Genomic DNA, 16,832 nt, shown 5'->3' with positions numbered 1-16,832 from the left:
CACAAAGTAATTCTCTGGTGCCAATGATGCAACCTCCCACTGTAGGAGGGCTCATAGAATGTGTGGAAGAGGCCAGGTTTTAAGGCTCAGCGCTTTTCTTCTCTGAACCACCAGTAAGGAAAGTTCTAACTGCTATAGTCACAACAGATGACATTGCATACTGCAAGACAGATGACAGACAGGAGAAGAGGCAACCAGACTAACCTCTCTTTACTTTCCCTTTCCTCTTGCCCATATTCAGAAATGACTTTGTAAACAAACCCTAATGTGCTGTGCTGACAGTGATTGCTTGCAGTTAATGTGTGGTCATACAGTAGGTTCATTACTTGAGTCTCATTGTAAGTCCTTGTTTTTCATTACCTTTAAAACAGTAGTTCCCAAACCTGTCCTGGGTGCACTCCAGCCAGTCAGGTTTTCAGGATATCCATAATAAATATTCATGAGAGAAATTTACATACATTTCCACTGCATGCAAATCTCTTCTGAATATTCATAGAGGATATCCTGAAAACCTGACTAGCTGGGGAGCCCCCAGGACAGGTTTAGGAGCCACTATATTAGAGTGAGATGTGCAACAACTTTTCCCAGATTAGCCCTGTAGCCATCAGTCCAACTTCCTTTGGGGTGAAGTGTTGAACCTCTACTAGAGGGAATAGTTAGAACCAGCAGAAGAAATTTGGAGTGGGACAGCCCCTGATGCTTTGTGAAAAGTATCCATGAAATACATAAGCTGCACTGTGAAATCAAGACACAAGCTTAAAGAAACCAAATCCTGTATCCTATATACTTTAATTTTATTGTTTGGGGTCCTTTACTTATTACCTCATAAAGCCAAAACAATGCTGATCAGATCATTAGCTTCACAGACAAAATAACCAGGAAAATATTATTTTCTTGCAGTGTTCTGCACCTCTGATTTCATTTTAATAACCAAGCACCCTGCTGGCATCTGCATTTTAAGGAAGGGAGGTTTCAGGACGCGTCTTAGATGGAAACTTTGAATTTCAGTGTGGTATGATCCATTTTCTTACGATAATCTTCTTCAAATAACTCATTCTGCCTCACAGTAAAGATATTTTTCCAGTCTCCAACTTGCCCTTAAAAAGAAGCAGAGTTTAACATGAAGTTTGTTTTTTGCTAAGACCATGCATTTTGTATCAACTTACAACATAACTGTGTATCCTAATTTCCAGGGATGTCATCTCTAAATGGGTTACAAGAAGAAACCCATGAAAGGGTTCACAACTTCAGAGTCTTCTGCAAGTGGTGAAGAAACAACCTCTAAGAGACACTCAGGCTTTTTTTTAGAGAGAGGGAGTCATTACCAGAGGGGATTCAGAAGACAAAATCAGACAGACAAGCCTCTTACACGACATTGTACTAATAAAAATCATTCTTTCAAAGAATTTTATTGCACTGGGTCGGACTGTTGTCTATCATCTCCACATTGAGGCAATATTAAGAAGACACTTAACTACATCAGCTACAACAGAAATTGATTTTTTTTTCTTTAAATACAATATGGCCACATGGTTTAATCAAAAAGTTAATGTTTTGCATTTTTAACATATGGTGCATTCTGGGATTTCTTTAAGGCATGATGCATTTTGTGAACTTTTGACTGTGGTGGTGCACTGGAAATAGTTCCCCTAGAAGCAGAGAACTTTTGATTGGTAGTATCCTGGAAATAGTTTCCTTGGCAGCTGATACAAATATCTACATGGCTTGCCCTACTGAGAGCAAATAATGCACAGATTTTAATGATTTTCCCTGATGCAACCAGGCAATCTGGTGAAATAAGGACCCTTGTCAGGATTATGTATTTTCCAGGAGCAATTAAATTTTGGGAACTATGGGAGTTTTTGAAGATTTTGTGAAAATTTGGGGACTATAAACTGTGTGTTTGATTCTCCAGCTAAAGATAAGTGTTATTCTAACTTTCCTGTGCACAGACAGTAGTTTGGACCTTTTTGAGATATAGAGTAAGGTCGCTGTGGATTTTTTTTGTAATACCAGTAATAAAGATTTAAGACAGCTAAAAGTTTCTGTATTTATGCTGCTGCTTAAATTTGAGGCTTTTTTTTTCTCCACATGTTTGTGATTGTTAGATACTCTGTAGGTTCCTTCCACTGCTTTAAGTATAGCTGTGGCATTAGTTTTGCACATAACAGGACAATAATGAAACACCCTGGGGATTAGGAGTGAATGTGCAGCTTTAGAGAAAGGCTGCTCCTCTATCACTTGTTCAAACATATAAGCAGCCCAACTGACAATTTTTCTGTGTGTCCCACACGCCCCTGCCAAGAGACTATACGTTGGAGCACCAAGCCTTCACCCTCACTTGTGCTTCTTTATTGCGCTTGCTTTCTTTTCTTCTATACTATTGGATTTCTAGTTCCTTTCTTACCATGTCTCTCCTATGGATATTTATCATATTTAATGGCCGCTTATATAGAGTTACCAGATTTTACTTTAATATAAATCCTTAGCCCCGCCCCCAGGCCCACCAAGTTCCACTCATCCCTGCCTCATTATGCCCCAGTCGAAAAGGAGGACATATCTGGGGAAATCCAAACATCTGGTAACCTTACGCTTATATCAAAGCGGCTCACAAACATGCATAATTAAAAATATAACCAAAAATATTTGACTCTTCTTTGGTTATATTTTTAATTAATGGTGTTGCCATTCAACATATTACCAACAATTGGAAAAATTACAAGAATCTTAATTACACATTCTGGTGGACTTCGTTATGCCATATTTTTAAGATGGAAAGAGCAATAGCGATACAAAAAGGGACATATAATAACTTTGTAAAGATATGTGGGCCATTGGCAAAGTATTGTGATGAATAGACTTCAATTCTTTTCTTTTTTAGATCTATTTAGCACACTCAAGGGGGAGGGTGGATATGGAGTGTAAGTTAATAAGATATGTTATCATATGTTATATAATATAGTACACTCTATTTTAGTTGAAAATGTGATGAAGGGTGAGTGGGTGGGGTTTTTTTGTTTTTTACATTATTAAATCTTATGTGTTAGATATTATAGTGCTATATTGGAATTACTTGTATTATATATTTTTGTGCACTTGTTTGATTTGAAAAAGAATAAAGATTTTTAATTAAAAAAAAAAAATATATATAACCAAAGAAAAAATAAAATGCTTAAAAACTTAAATGCATTCCACAGACATCCATTCAGTAATACAACATACACCCCATACATCCACAATATCCATTCCAACTTACAAGCATCCAGAGAAAGCATGTAAAAACAGATACATCTTCAAGGCTTTTCTGAAGTGCTGCAATGATGTACAGAAACAAAGGTAACCAGGTAAACTGTTCCAAAGCCATGGACTGGCAATGGAAAAGGCACAAGATGTAATCTCCACATAATGTGTCTACCAGCCCCGCCCCCACACAAACCTCATGTCTCTTGTTAGCTCGGGGCCACATCTGAAGGACCTGCACGCATGCGTGGACATCGGTGCAATGACATCATGTGTGTGTGCACAGGCTTGTGACATCATCACGTTGACGACCATGCATGCGCAGAGGCCTTCCAGGCATGGCCTCAAGCTCAAGGCCTTCCAAAACTCGGAGAAACTGCCGGGTTTTGGAAATCTCTCCAGGTAACCGTATAGTCCTCTAAAAAGAGAACATATCTGGGTTTTCCCAGACATCTGGTAACAATAGGTACCACCACTGTTTTATCCTTGGCTGATCAAAGATTGCGTACTGGTCTATGAGCCTGAAAATTTATTGTAAACCTCTGAGATGGGGCATTCCTTTGGCTAGGGCACAGGTGTCAAAGTCCCTCCTCGAGGGCCGCAATCCAGTCGGGTTTTCAGGATTTCCCCAATGAATATGCACGAGATCCATTTGCATGCATTGCTTTCACTGTATGCTAATAGATCTCATGCATATTCATTGGGGAAATCCTGCAAACCCGACTGGATTGCGGCCCTCGAGGAGGGACTTTGACACCCCTGGGCTAGGGTTACCAGATGTCCAGGACTGTACAGGTGCCTGGATGTTTGTTTTTGTTTTTTTTTAAATGGGGAAATCTGTCTGGGTTGAACCGGCTCTCCCAAGTCCCCCACCTACCTTCTCCCCAGGCCCGGCCGCTGTAATTGAATCTTTTGGCAGCTGGCAGCAGTGATAAGGTAAACCTGCTGCCATCGGCCTGCCCTGGAAACCGCCTCTCTGCAGCAATTTCCTATTCCTGCATAGGTGGGACTTGAAGAAAGGCGGCTTCCAGAGCAGGCCAGTGGCAGCAGGCTTACTTCATTGCTGCTGCTGGCTGCTTGAAGATTAAATTACAGCAGCCGGGCCCAAGGAAGAGGTAGATGGGGGAGACGTGAGCTAGAGAGATTGTGAGGGGAAGCAGCATTGGAAGAGTGAGGGGAGGGGCTGGAGAAACAACATGGAGGGAGGGATGGAGAAGCATTATGGAACGGAGAGAATGCTGGAGTATAGAGCATGGAGTAGGGTAGTGCTGGATGGGAGGGGAGAGACAAAAACAGCAGGAGAGGAGGTTAGCAGGAGAGAAAGGGGCACCCAAGGAGAGTGATGGTAGCTGGGGTTGGAGAGAGAGAGAGAAAGAAGCATCCACAGGAGAGGGAGGTTGGAAGAAGAGAGAGAGCACTAAAAGGGTACAGAGGATGGGAAGGGGGACCAAGCAAATGGGTGGAGTGTGGGTGGGGTTATGTGTCTTCTTTTTTGTCTTCATAATATGGTAACCCTATCTTCAGCAGCATATCAAATAAAAACATAATCAGCCTCGCACTCTGAATGGAAGGGAGAGAAGCTGATGAAGACAGTGCTCCTGTACCTTTCCTCATGAACTTTTGCTCTGACTGGTCTATGATTTCCTTGGGGAAGGTGGAATAATTGGCCATATCGTTATTTTTCATCTGGTTGAAAGAGGTACAGTGAGCAATTTTTTCTACAGTGGCATCAGGCAGTTTCTTCCCCAGGAATTTCATGATCCTCCGAATCTCTGTGATGGGATCCTGGAAGAGAAGGGTTTTTAGATTTAGATCGCTTTTTTTTTTTCTTTTCAGTTGTAGCTCAAAGTGAGTTACAATCAGGTGCAGTAGGTATTTCCCTGTCTCTGGAGGGCTTACAATCTAAGGGGTCCTTTTCCTAAGGTGCACTAATGGATTTAGCACACACTAACAATTAACTTGTGCTAAATGCTATAAATCCCATAAGAATAAAATGGGCTTCTTAGCATTTAGCATGCACTAAAGCCATTACCACATTTTAGTAAAAGGAGCCCTAAGTTTGTAGCTATGGCAGTGGAGAGTTCAGTGAATTGCCCAAGGCCATAGCAAGCAGTAGAGGGATTTTGAACCATTTGGCTGCATCTCCACTAGAAATATCAAGTGATAAGAAAAAGTTTCACAGGAGTGATACTGGGTACATAAGAACATAAGAATTGCCGCTGCTGGGTCAGACCAGTGGTCCATCATGCCCAGCAGTCCACTCACGCGGTGGCTCTCTGGTAAAAGACCAGCACCCTAACTGAGACTAGCCCTACCAGTGTACACTCTTGTTCATCAGGAACTTGTCTAACTTTGTCTTGAATCCCTGGAGAGTGCTTTCCCCTATGACAGACTCCGGAAGAGCGTTCCAGTTTTCTACCACTCTCACATAGGTAAAATTGGAGAGGATTGATATGCTTCATCCCAATAGGACAGGGGTAGGCAATTCTGGTCCTCGAGAGCCGGAGCCAGGTCAGGTTTTCAGGATATCCACAATAAATATGCATGAGATAGATTTGCATCTCAAGGAGGCAGTGCATGCAAATCCATCTCATACATATTCATTGTGGATATCCTGAAAACCTGGCCTGGCTCTAGCTCTCAAGGACCGGAACTGCCTATCCCTGCAATAGGACATAAGAAATATTGTACTGGGCTAGACCAAAGGTCATTATCCTGTTTCCAATAGTGGCCAATGCCAGGTATAATAAGCACTGGATTTCAAAAGTCTACTTAACAACAACTTGCGGACTTTATCTTCAAGAACATCTACAAACCTTTACAACCCATTGCTTTGACCTCATGCTTTGGCAATAATTTCCAGACCTTAATTGTACATTTAATGAAAAACAACATTTTCTCCAATTTGTTTTAGATATGCTATTTATTAACTTTGTACTTTCTGAAAAACAAAACAAATTGACATGGATCTACACAGGTTACCAATAGGACTGTACAGCAAAAAAAAATTCAAATTATGCTGCCTAGCATTCAAATCACTAAGGCAAAGCCCCAGATAGCTTCTCAGATTCACAAAGCTACAGTATTAGGAAGATCTATGGACCAACATAACTCTAAGAACTTAATCCTATCATTCCCAACTCTGAAAGGAAAAAAATAGAAGACCCACCACAGCAAATCATTTAATTACCAAATAGCAAAAGTTACATTGGAAGGAGAGACTCAGTCGAAGAAAGACTCCAGAGCAGGCCTGTGAAGTTTTTTCTTCCATTGCTGAAGCTCTTAAGGTGCTGAAGGACATTGGGTGAGAGGGGAGAGAGGCAAAGAGGATTTGACCAGTGGCAATCGCATTTATCGCGGGAACAAGACTTTTTACCACGCCCAACAGGATGGCAAAAAACTTTGTTCTCTTACCTGCGGTAAACTTTCTGATTTTTCCCCTGTTCCCGTGGGTCCCCACCCCCCTTCTCATTCTCTAGGAGGTCACACTGAGTGAATTTGGTCTCAAGATAATCAGAGGCCCAGACTAGTGCTTTGTCATATGTTATATAACAACATAAGAATTGACCATGCTGGGTCAAACCGAAGGTCCATCAAGCCCAGTATTCTGTTTCCAACAGTGACCAACCCAGGTCCCAAGTACCTAGATAGACTCCCAAGTAGTAAAACAGATTTTATGCTGCTTATCCTAGGAATAAACAGTTGATTTCCTCAAGCTATCTGAATAATGGCTTATGGACTTCTCTTTTAGGGCTTTGGTATTACAGGACAATTTATGGGCAACTTATAGTGAATGGCAAATAAAGCCATTTCAATTGTTCATGGGCATGAGACACAGATATCTCTTATCACCCCTACTCTTTTGTATTGGCATTAGAGCCCCTGGTGGCATATATTCGACAAGCTACACATATTGCTGGAATTAAGATTGGGCAAAAAGAGTGTTGAATTAGCCTGTTTGCGGATGATATGCTTTTGTTTGTGGAGCATGCACCAACACATCTACCTCCAGACCTCTATTTAGCGCAAAGATTTGGTTCTCTCTCGGGACTGAAGGTGAACTGTGGAAAGTACGAAATTCTGACCCTCGTAGAAGAAGGAGATATCATGGCAGGGGAATCTCCCCATCCCTATGTCGAAAGTCACATTAAAATACCTAGGGATTTATTTGAATGTTGATCAGAAAGTGATGTGCAAATGTAATATTGTTGATAACAGAGAAAATTAGAGAGTTATGTGTACACTGGTGAGAATTGGCCCCAAAACAGTAATGGGAAGGGTTGCTCTTATAAAAATGATCATGCTCCCAATTCTCCTTTATCCACTTCATATGGATAAAACGGATAGACGAAATGATGTTCTGCTCTATAATTACATTCATAAGGATATCTTTGTTATATTGGATCTCATTTACATTTCTGGAGTGGTATATATGCTCAGATGCATTCCAAAATAATGTCAAGCTTCAAGGAGTACAGCCAGCTCTGATTTCCAGCACTGTGTCCACAAATGTTTATAAGACCTATAAATGTACCGTGGGCTGCAGGTTTTGTTTTATTAATTGTTTTCGTTATCCTAAAACTTGGTCATGGCCTTGCCCCTTCACTGTTCTCCGTATAAAGAACGTTATCTAACAGAAAGATTATTTGTTTAGGGACTTAATGCTTCAGTTTTCTAGAACAGAAAGATGGTATAGAATTTTTGTGGTTACTATCTTATGTAAGGTGTTACTGCTACATTTTAAATGGCAAGTGAGATGACTGAAGTGTGTGCCATTCCTGCCCAACACAAAACTAACGGCTTTAATTTGAGCTTTTACTTGCTGTAGAGCAGTGGTTCCCAACTCTGTCCTGGAGGACCACCAGCCAATTGGGTTTTCAGTCTAGCCCTAATGAATATGCATGAGATAGATTTGCATATAATGGATGTGACAGGCATGCAAATCTGCTCCATGCATATTCATTAGGGCTATCCTGAGAATCTGACTGGCTGGTGGTCCTCCACTGCTGTAATTCCATTGCAATATTACTTAAATACAAGTAAGTAACTAGTAAACAGAAAGCTACCACTGGCCCTCTGCCCCCTTGATCTGGACACCTACCTGCTTGATATCTTCATAAAACAGATACAACATGTCACATTTGTCTTTTCCTTCCCAATATCCTTTGACATGATCATACCAGGAGCCCCAGCCAACTGAGGGGAAGAGCAGAAACAAAAGCTTAATGTTATTGCCAATGATATAATGATGGTGACCACAGTAGCCTGGACAATGGTGGACAGAGTTTTCTGTTAGGTACACTGGATCATATCCCAGTGACCTGTCCCATGGTTTTCCCCATCGACGCAATGATCACCTTAACACAGTAAGAGACTGCAGATAAAATAAAATTCACCAATTGTTGCTCTCAAGTGTTCTACTACTTTGTTTTAAGCATTGAGTTTTATATACACCTATTTCATCACCAGCTTCCCCTGCCCCCATCATGCTAGTTATCCAGCATCTCACCCCTCTTCTGATCATGTTTAAGTTATGTTACAGTGCTGGTCTCCATCACCTTGCTGGTAAAGCATACCAGGAATTGTCACCCTCCACATTAGTTCTTAGAAGTCCAGTTCTTAAGCTAGAACTTAAGTTCCCTCCCATGTCTTGTAATAATCAAAACAGCCACCAAAATGTAGCAAGATGTTAACTGAACATCTGGCTTCCCCAGCTTCATCAATATTAGGGTTATAACAAAGAGGTAACAAACCACTCCTACTATAGTGTCAATATTAGTTCAATTCAATCTTTGAACTTCGCATCCTGCAATGACAGAAATGCACCTCCATAATTAACATTTTTAACCTTGACATGCATAGATTGGCTCCATCTTATTCTAAAGCAGGGCGGGCCTATACACCGCTAGACCACCAGGCTTATGGGGGCACTTAAGGTACTGTGGGGTGGGGGTGTTTTAAAAGGAAGGGCCGGCGGGTGTGCCATGTTTTTAAAAGTAGTACCGTGGTGGGGGGGGGGGAGGAGGAGGAAAAAATTGTTAGTCGGTTGGGATGGATCCCTTCTATTCCAGTCTACCACTAGACCACCAGAGGTGGAAGGTTACAGGTCAGGGAAGGAAGGAAAGGGTGCAGAGCCTGGCAGGGAGGGGAGACAAGGTACAGAGCCTAGCAGGGAAAGGGGGACAGGGTGCAGAGCCTGGAAAGGAGTGTGGGGTTGGGTGTACAGCCTGGCAGGGAGTGAGGGAGGCTGGGTGCACATTTTGGTTCAGAATTTTTTTTTCTTGTTTTCCTCTTCTAAATCTGGGGTGCGTCTTATTGTGAGGTGTTTCTTATGGAGCGAAAAATGCAGTAGTTTGTGCTGCTTGATTGAAGTGATATAGTAGATGAGCGTTTGAGATGCAATTTATGGGTTGAGATGGTATAATCTTACGATTTTTGTTGATGTAGGCGATCTTTGTGTTGTGCAAGTCCTGAAGTATGAATGTAATATTGTGAGCCATCTTGGATAAAAGCGGATTAAAAATGTTTTAAATAAAATAAATAGTTCCTACTATAGTAGGGCTTTATCTCACCATTTCCACTCATAAATCTCTGAAGGTATTGGTCCCAAGTTCCTGGATCTGGGTGCATTATGGCCATACGGTCAAAATGATAGTAGGAAGTAGCTGTGTCTCTGCCATTCCTTGCCACATAGATCACCTAGAAGTCATGAACATAGGCAAGTCAGTGGAATCTGTACATTTATGCCCTGTCTTGTTCTTTTCCCTTGTAGTGACATTTAAAAGGAAAGAGGAATCAAACCAGGAAAATATAGCACACTCCTGTACAGGTTTCAAATCTGATTTGGAGTGATTCAGATTTTTTTTTTTAGATTTAGGGGTCTTTTTTGCTGTTTGTTTACTTTTGCTGTATTTTTATATATTCCTACTAGGACTCTCATATTTGGGCATTTGTCAGATGCTTTAATACCCATAGATTTACTGAGCTTATATAGATGTGCTTGTATGTATAGATCCTTTATTTTTTCCAGTTATAATATGCTTCAGTGCTATGTGCTATACTAAGGGATCCTTTTATCAAGCCGCGCTAGCGGGGTTAGCATGTCGGACATTTCATCACACGCTAATCCCCGCGGCCGGTTAAAAAACTAATGCCCGCTCAATGCAGGCGTTAGCGGCTAGCGTGGTAGGCGGTTTAACGCGCGTTAAACCCCTACCGCAGCTTGATAAAAGGACCCCTAAGTGATATCTGTAAATCAATTAAGCATTACACACGATAAGTAAAATATGAAAATACTCAGGAAAAACAGATCGTTTTGCATGTCAGCAACTTATAAAAACCATGAAAGTCTTCATTCCTCTCCAAGTGTCTGTCCTTTTCTAGTTTCTACAGTGATCTAAGAGACTCAATTAAATTTCTTTAAAACCCTACCTTATGGGGAAAAATTCACAGCCTCTGTAGACAAAGAGGAGCTGATTCTATAAATGCATGTCCCGATGGTAGGCAGAAATAGGCATCCTACCGCTGTCTAGCAGCCAATCGGGACACACATAAAAAAAAAAAACAACAGAGAGGCAGGACACCTGCACTGTAGGCATTTGTTGTGGTTGTGGCCTACAATTCAAATAGACGCAGCCGCTGAGCTGATCGTGGCAAGGGAATCCCCCTGCCGCAATCAGCTGAGCGGCTGCGGAAGGGACCTCCCATGAAATCTCCTAGCAGGGGGGATGCCCACTCCCTCCTGCCGCCACCCCCTGGAAGTTCCTACCCCCCCCAACCAAAGACGCCCTCCCTCCAAACCCCCTCTAGATGGACTTTTTACTACAGAAGTACGGGGGTGGGGGGTAGGGAGGTGGGGTATCGGGAGGACATAGAAAAGCCGGGGTCCGTTAGGTTTGGGAAAATGGGAGTCTGGAGGGGGGTGTCACTGGTTGGGAGGGTTGGGAACTTCTGGGGGTGGCAGCAGGAGGGAGTGGACATCCCTCCTGCCAGGGGACTTCTCGGGGGGAGGGGGGTTAGTGGTTCCAGCAGGAGGACGTGGGCATCCCTCCTGCTGGGGGACTTCAAGGGGGGGTTCCCTGCCACAGCCTGATCAGCTGAGCTGGCAGGACTTCCCAAAGCAAATAATGGATACATCATATTGAAGGAGGAAGGACCTCAGACTGTTTTTTCTAATGCATACAGATCAGCTGAAACAGCTGTTTAGCTGGATAAAATCATAATATAATCACTGGTTCTCCTCCTCCTTCCAATTTCTAATGTGCAAAATTTTTAGTGTGCAAATTCAGCAATCACAAATTTTTTTTAATAATCAATTATGTATCAAATAATCAGTTAATATTTCATTGATTCTTGATTCTATTGATTCTTGAGAATCAAAAATCAATAGAATCAATGAAATACAAGATTGTTCTGGCATTGAGGCAAACATGATTGCTATCAAAATTTCATCAGAGGGCAATACCTAGGGGCTTTTAAATTAATTGAGGGGGTGTAGGGGTTGGGGGGCAGGGATGCCTTTGTAACCTAGGAGGACATCAGAGACAAGTCCTCTTCAGGGGGTCCCTATCTTGTATAATTTCAATTCTTGTCTGCCATTTTGCATTTGTTGGTGTGTGGTTCTTTCTCATTAATAAAAAAAAGAATTAAACATAATTGAGGGGGTGTGAGGCTATATATTTACCTAAGAATCTTGCAGTGATCCTGTACATTTGCATATGTGAGACTATATATTTATTTATTCAAAAATTTATATACCGCATACAACTATGTGATTTCCATATCACATACATATTTATATTACTATGTTCCCTTTTTATTTGTACATCGCTTAGACATACTAATAAGTGTTCAATCAAATTTTAATAAAACTTGAAACTATGTTAACTTGTAACCTGTTCTAAGCTCTTCTGGGAGAGGACGTGATATAAAACCAAATAAAATAATGAGTAAACTGGGATGTATGGTAAAATAACACTTTTTAAAAGTAGCCTACATCGATAAATAAGCCCCAAAGTGATTTGCTCTAGGTCACATGGGATGGCAGTGGCAGAACTTTGACTGAAACCCAGTTTCTTAGTCCATTGTGCTAGTCATTTAACCACTTCTCCTCTTTTGTCTATGAACTGGTTTGTCAGGTACCTCAGTCACTGGGTTTGGGTACCCTTTGCATTAACTCTCTCCCAGGCTAAAAGCATAAAATTATTATGAAAACAGCCAAGTTCCAGATAAAATACTATGCAGTCTGCCAGCAGTAACTCTGAGGCAATGGTGACATATATTCCCTAGCATACTGTATACAGTCATCTCCTAAATGAACTGCTTGGCATCACTGCTTGGCTGGTCCGGAACTTCCTCTCTGAAGTCAGAATTGATGTTGGGAAGAAGATTTGTGGGCCGGAGGGAGGGAAGTAGGCTGGCTAGCTTTGGGAGAAGGGGTGGAACAAAGGCTTGACATGGGAAGGAGGCACTGGGGGCACTAATGACATAGGAAGGGACACTAAGGACATGGGAAGGAGGCACTGGGGGCACTAAGGACATGGGAAGGAGCACTGGGGGCACTAAGGACATAGGAAGGGGCACTAAGGACATAGGAAGGAGGCACTGGGGGCACTAAGGACATAGGAAGGAAGGAGGGAGGGAATAGAAAGGGACACTTATTGTGCCTGAGTACAGAAAGAAAGGATGCACAGTCAGAAGGAAACAACCAGAGACTCATGAAATCACCAGACAGCAAAGGTATGAAAAATGATTTTATTTTCAATTTAGTGATCAAAATGTGTCAGTTTTGAGAATTTATATCTGCTGTCTATATTTTGCACTTTGTCTATTTTTCTATAGTTACTGAGGTGACATTGCATATTTTAAAGTTATCTGCCTTTACATATTTGAAAAAAAACCCTGAAACTCGTAAATTATAATTAACATTTTCTCTGCGTATAGTGTGCTTTTTTAAAATTTTATGGTTACTATTATGAATTAATAAGATATTATAGAAACATAGAAAAAAGCAGCAGAAAAGGGCTATAGCCCACCAAGTCTGCCCATTCCAAGTATCCCCTCCCCTGAATTTACTCCCTTAAAGATCCCACGTGAGTATCCCATTTTCTCTTAAAATCCGTCACGCTGCTGGCCTTTATCACCTGGAGTGGGAGTCTGTTCCAATGATCCACTACTCTTTCGGTGAAGAAGTACTTCCTGGAGTCGCCATGAAACTTCCCTCCCCTGATTTTCAGCGGATGCCCTCTGGTGGTCGAGGGTCCCATGAGCCAGAAGATATCATCTTCTGACTCGATGTGTCCCGTGATGTACTTATATGTTTCAATCATATCTCCCCGTGTACATGAAATGTGTACATGAAATGTGTACATGAAATGAATGGAAGAAATTGGGGGCGGGGCTAGGGCAGGATTGTGGGCGGGACTGACAATTAATAGATGTCCCGTTTTGATGAAAAAAAAAATAAATGGTCACGTTACACATAGGTCCCCTTTCTTAGAGGGTATTTTCCTACCTTGCAGTTATGCTCCCAGAATGAGGATGGAACTAGGTTGAAAGGGAGATGGGTTTTTATGTAACGAGGTGACGGCATAGCATTCACTGTTTCTAAATCTGCAAGACAAAATAGGGAATTGGCAGTGACCTGAATATACAGTATAGTAAACAGCACCATGCAGACCTCAACCCCTTTCAAAACTATCAGCAAGTTAGTTTATGGAGTTCAGTGAAACTTTAATGTCATGCTGTGGTCCAGATCCACAGAAGCAACTACTATTTTTTAGATCAAATCATTTTTATTGATAATAAACCACAACCAAACCTACACAGTCCAAATCATACTGGAAGACATATGACTATATTTTAAAGCAAGAGAAAATCCCTCCCCCTCTCCCCCCCCCCCCCCCAACACTTGTCAGGCAGTTCAAAAGGCTGAAAGGGAAATATCATTCTAGGCTGAGTCTGTGTTCTACAGCAGTGTTTCTCAACTTCTTCAAGCCAAGTACCCCCTAAGTCTAATAAATATCAACCTAGTACCCCACCCAATCTCCGCCCTAGACCTGCCCAGGCTCCGATCAAGTTAGTGCCCCCTCCCTCCCTCCCTTCTGTGTCTTATGTTCATATCACCTCCCTTCATTCTGAGTTGAGTTCATGCCTCCTCCCCCCTCCCTGCCTGCCAGCCAGCCATTGTCCCAGAATTGTGCCCCTCCAATACCCCAACACGCTTCTTCCCACCCCCCCACCCCACCCACTGCACATGGCTGACCCACAAGCCTTCCCTCTGACATCAGCTCTGACATTGGAGAGAAGGTTTCTGGGTCCAGTGGCGTACCTAGCATATGTGACACTCGGGCCCCATCATTTTTGACACCCCCCCCCATCTGTACAAAAAAACGTGATTTTTAGTAACAAGCCACATGTCACACATGAGTACCTAGGAAAAGGCAGCATCTTACATATTGCAGTGAGCAGTACAACATCAATACACCCATTGTAAAACTAAACAAGCCAGACTAGTACAGATCAAATCCTGCAGTCAATCCTAACAAAAAACCATGTCTTTCGAGCACACAGAACACAGAAAACACCTTCGCCTAGTATGGAATATGTCATCACAAACTAACCCCTCCCACTTTTACAAAACTGTAGTGTGAATTTTAGCCATGGTGGTAACAGCTCTGACACTCATAGAATTCTGAGCATCAGAGCTGCTACCACCACGGCTGGCGCTAAAAAAACTAACTGGCTGGCTCCACAGTTTTGTAAAAGGGGGATAAAATAGAAATACATAGACAAAGGTTAAATTGAACCAGTAAGAAGTTGGACTCTGCATACAGTGTACCACAGAAACAGTGACACATGTCTCCTAAAACAACAAATAAACACAAAATTTTTTTATACCTTTGTCTTCTGTGGTTTCTGCTTTCCTCATCTTCTTGTAACTCTCTTTCTTCCATCCACTGTCTGCCGTCTCTCTTCCCCTATATGGCATCTTCTCTCCTTCTATGCCCCTTCCAGAAACTGTATGCCTCCCCCTTCCATCTCTCTTTTCACCCCCATTGGTCTGGCATCTCTCTCCTCCTTCCCTCTCCCACACCTCTCCTCTGCAATCCCTTTCCCTTCTTTCCCTCATTTTCCTTTTCAATTTATTTTCTGCATATGTCTTGTTTACATTCTTACTATTCTCTCATCAATGTCCTTTTTTACTGTCTACCTAAAGCTTGCTACCTCTTTCCCTCACCCCTCCAATGTTTCCCTAACTCAGTCCTTTTCTCCCCATCATGTACCCTCCTTTTATTTATCCCATCCTTCCATCATGTACTTCTTTCTCCAACCCTTCCATCTAGTACCTTCTCCTCTCTCTGTCCACTTCCATCCAGCGTCTGCTCCCCTCCCATTTCCTTCCTGCATTTGCTCCCTTATCTCTCCCATCTGCACTTCCATACAGCATAGGCTCCCCACTACCATCCAATGTCTGCCCTTTCTCTCGCCATCTACCCCTCTTCAATCAGCATCTGCCCCTTTCTCTCCCTCCAATATCCTTTCCCCTTATGCCTCTCCCCTTTCTCTGTACATCAATTCTATCAGCACCACCCTTCCATACCACTCTGCCCCCTTTCTTTCCCTCCACCACTCTTCCATTCCAGCAATCCTGCTCCTTTCTCTCCCTTAATGCAGCAAGGTCCCACAATGATTGTAGCTGCCGGCTGCTAGTCCACCCCCCTCCAACGTACTTGCTCTGGAGCGGACTCAGCAGCCGCAAGCTGGAAGGTCCCGCAAAGACTCGTCTGCTGACTCTGCTCCAGAAGTAAGTTACGTCTGAGGGGGTGGACCTGGCAGACACAGGGAGTTGTGGCAAAGTCCCGCAATGACTGCGTCTGCTGGGTCCACCCCCTCCGATGTAACTTACTTCTTCCGGAGGAGAGCCGGCAGATGAGTCAGCGCGGGACCTTCCTGCACCTCAGCATGGTTGCCGACTCTGCTGCAGAGAAAGTAAGTCAGAGGTAACGTGACCATTTATTTTTTTCATCAAAAGGGGACATCTATTAATTGACTGTGTATCCTTTCTTTCATTTCTTTCTTTCTGCACTCAAACCCAACAATTGTCCCTTTCTATTCTCTCCCTCCTTCCTTCCCGTGTCCATAGTGCCCCCAGTGCCTCCTTCCTGTGTCCATAAGGCCCCCAGTGCCTCCTTCTCATGTCCTTAGTGCCTTCTTCCCGTGTTCATAGTGCCCCCAGTGCCTCCTTCCCGTGTCCATAGTACATTTACATTTTACATTTACATTTGTGATTTCTATTCCGCCTGTGCCTTGCGGTTCTAAGCGGATTACAGTTAAAAGTACCCCCAGTGCTTCCATCCCTTGTCCATGGTGCCCCCAGTGCCTCTGTCCCGTGTCCATGGTGCCCAGTGCCCCCGTCCTGAGTCCTTAGTGCCCCCAGTGCCCCCGTCCTGAGTCCATAGTGCCCCCACTGCTTGACTGGCCCAGAATGTCCTCTCCAACGTCAGAATTGATGTCGGAAAGACTTCTTGTTGGCGCGGGGAGATATGATCAGGAAGACCGAGACCTGGCCTGCTGTGCACCCCCACAAGCCG

At 42.9% G+C, this 16,832-nt stretch overlaps 1 protein-coding gene across 2 annotated transcripts in view; it reads right to left on the bottom strand.

The window, feature by feature from the left end:
• Positions 1 to 770: 770 nt before the first annotated feature.
• LOC117367845 (sulfotransferase 1 family member D1-like) overlaps positions 771 to 16,832 on the bottom strand; it is a 79,240-nt gene continuing 63,178 nt past the window's right edge. For both annotated transcript variants that reach the window (XM_033960865.1, XM_033960864.1), the window contains exons 5-9: positions 13,754 to 13,851; positions 9,813 to 9,939; positions 8,342 to 8,436; positions 4,845 to 5,025; positions 771 to 1,097 (exon numbers count right to left, since the gene is read on the bottom strand). In XM_033960865.1, the coding sequence (XP_033816756.1) occupies positions 985 to 1,097; positions 4,845 to 5,025; positions 8,342 to 8,436; positions 9,813 to 9,939; positions 13,754 to 13,851 (614 nt within the window). In that variant the 3' untranslated portion in view covers positions 771 to 984. The remainder of the gene's footprint in view (positions 1,098 to 4,844; positions 5,026 to 8,341; positions 8,437 to 9,812; positions 9,940 to 13,753; positions 13,852 to 16,832) is intronic.

Source organism: Geotrypetes seraphini, chromosome 10, assembly GCF_902459505.1.
Source record: "Geotrypetes seraphini chromosome 10, aGeoSer1.1, whole genome shotgun sequence".
In the NCBI taxonomy this organism is placed as follows: domain Eukaryota; kingdom Metazoa; phylum Chordata; class Amphibia; order Gymnophiona; family Dermophiidae; genus Geotrypetes; species Geotrypetes seraphini.
The sequence above is the reverse complement of the archived record's forward strand: the minus strand, read 5'-3'. Positions and strand labels throughout refer to the sequence as shown.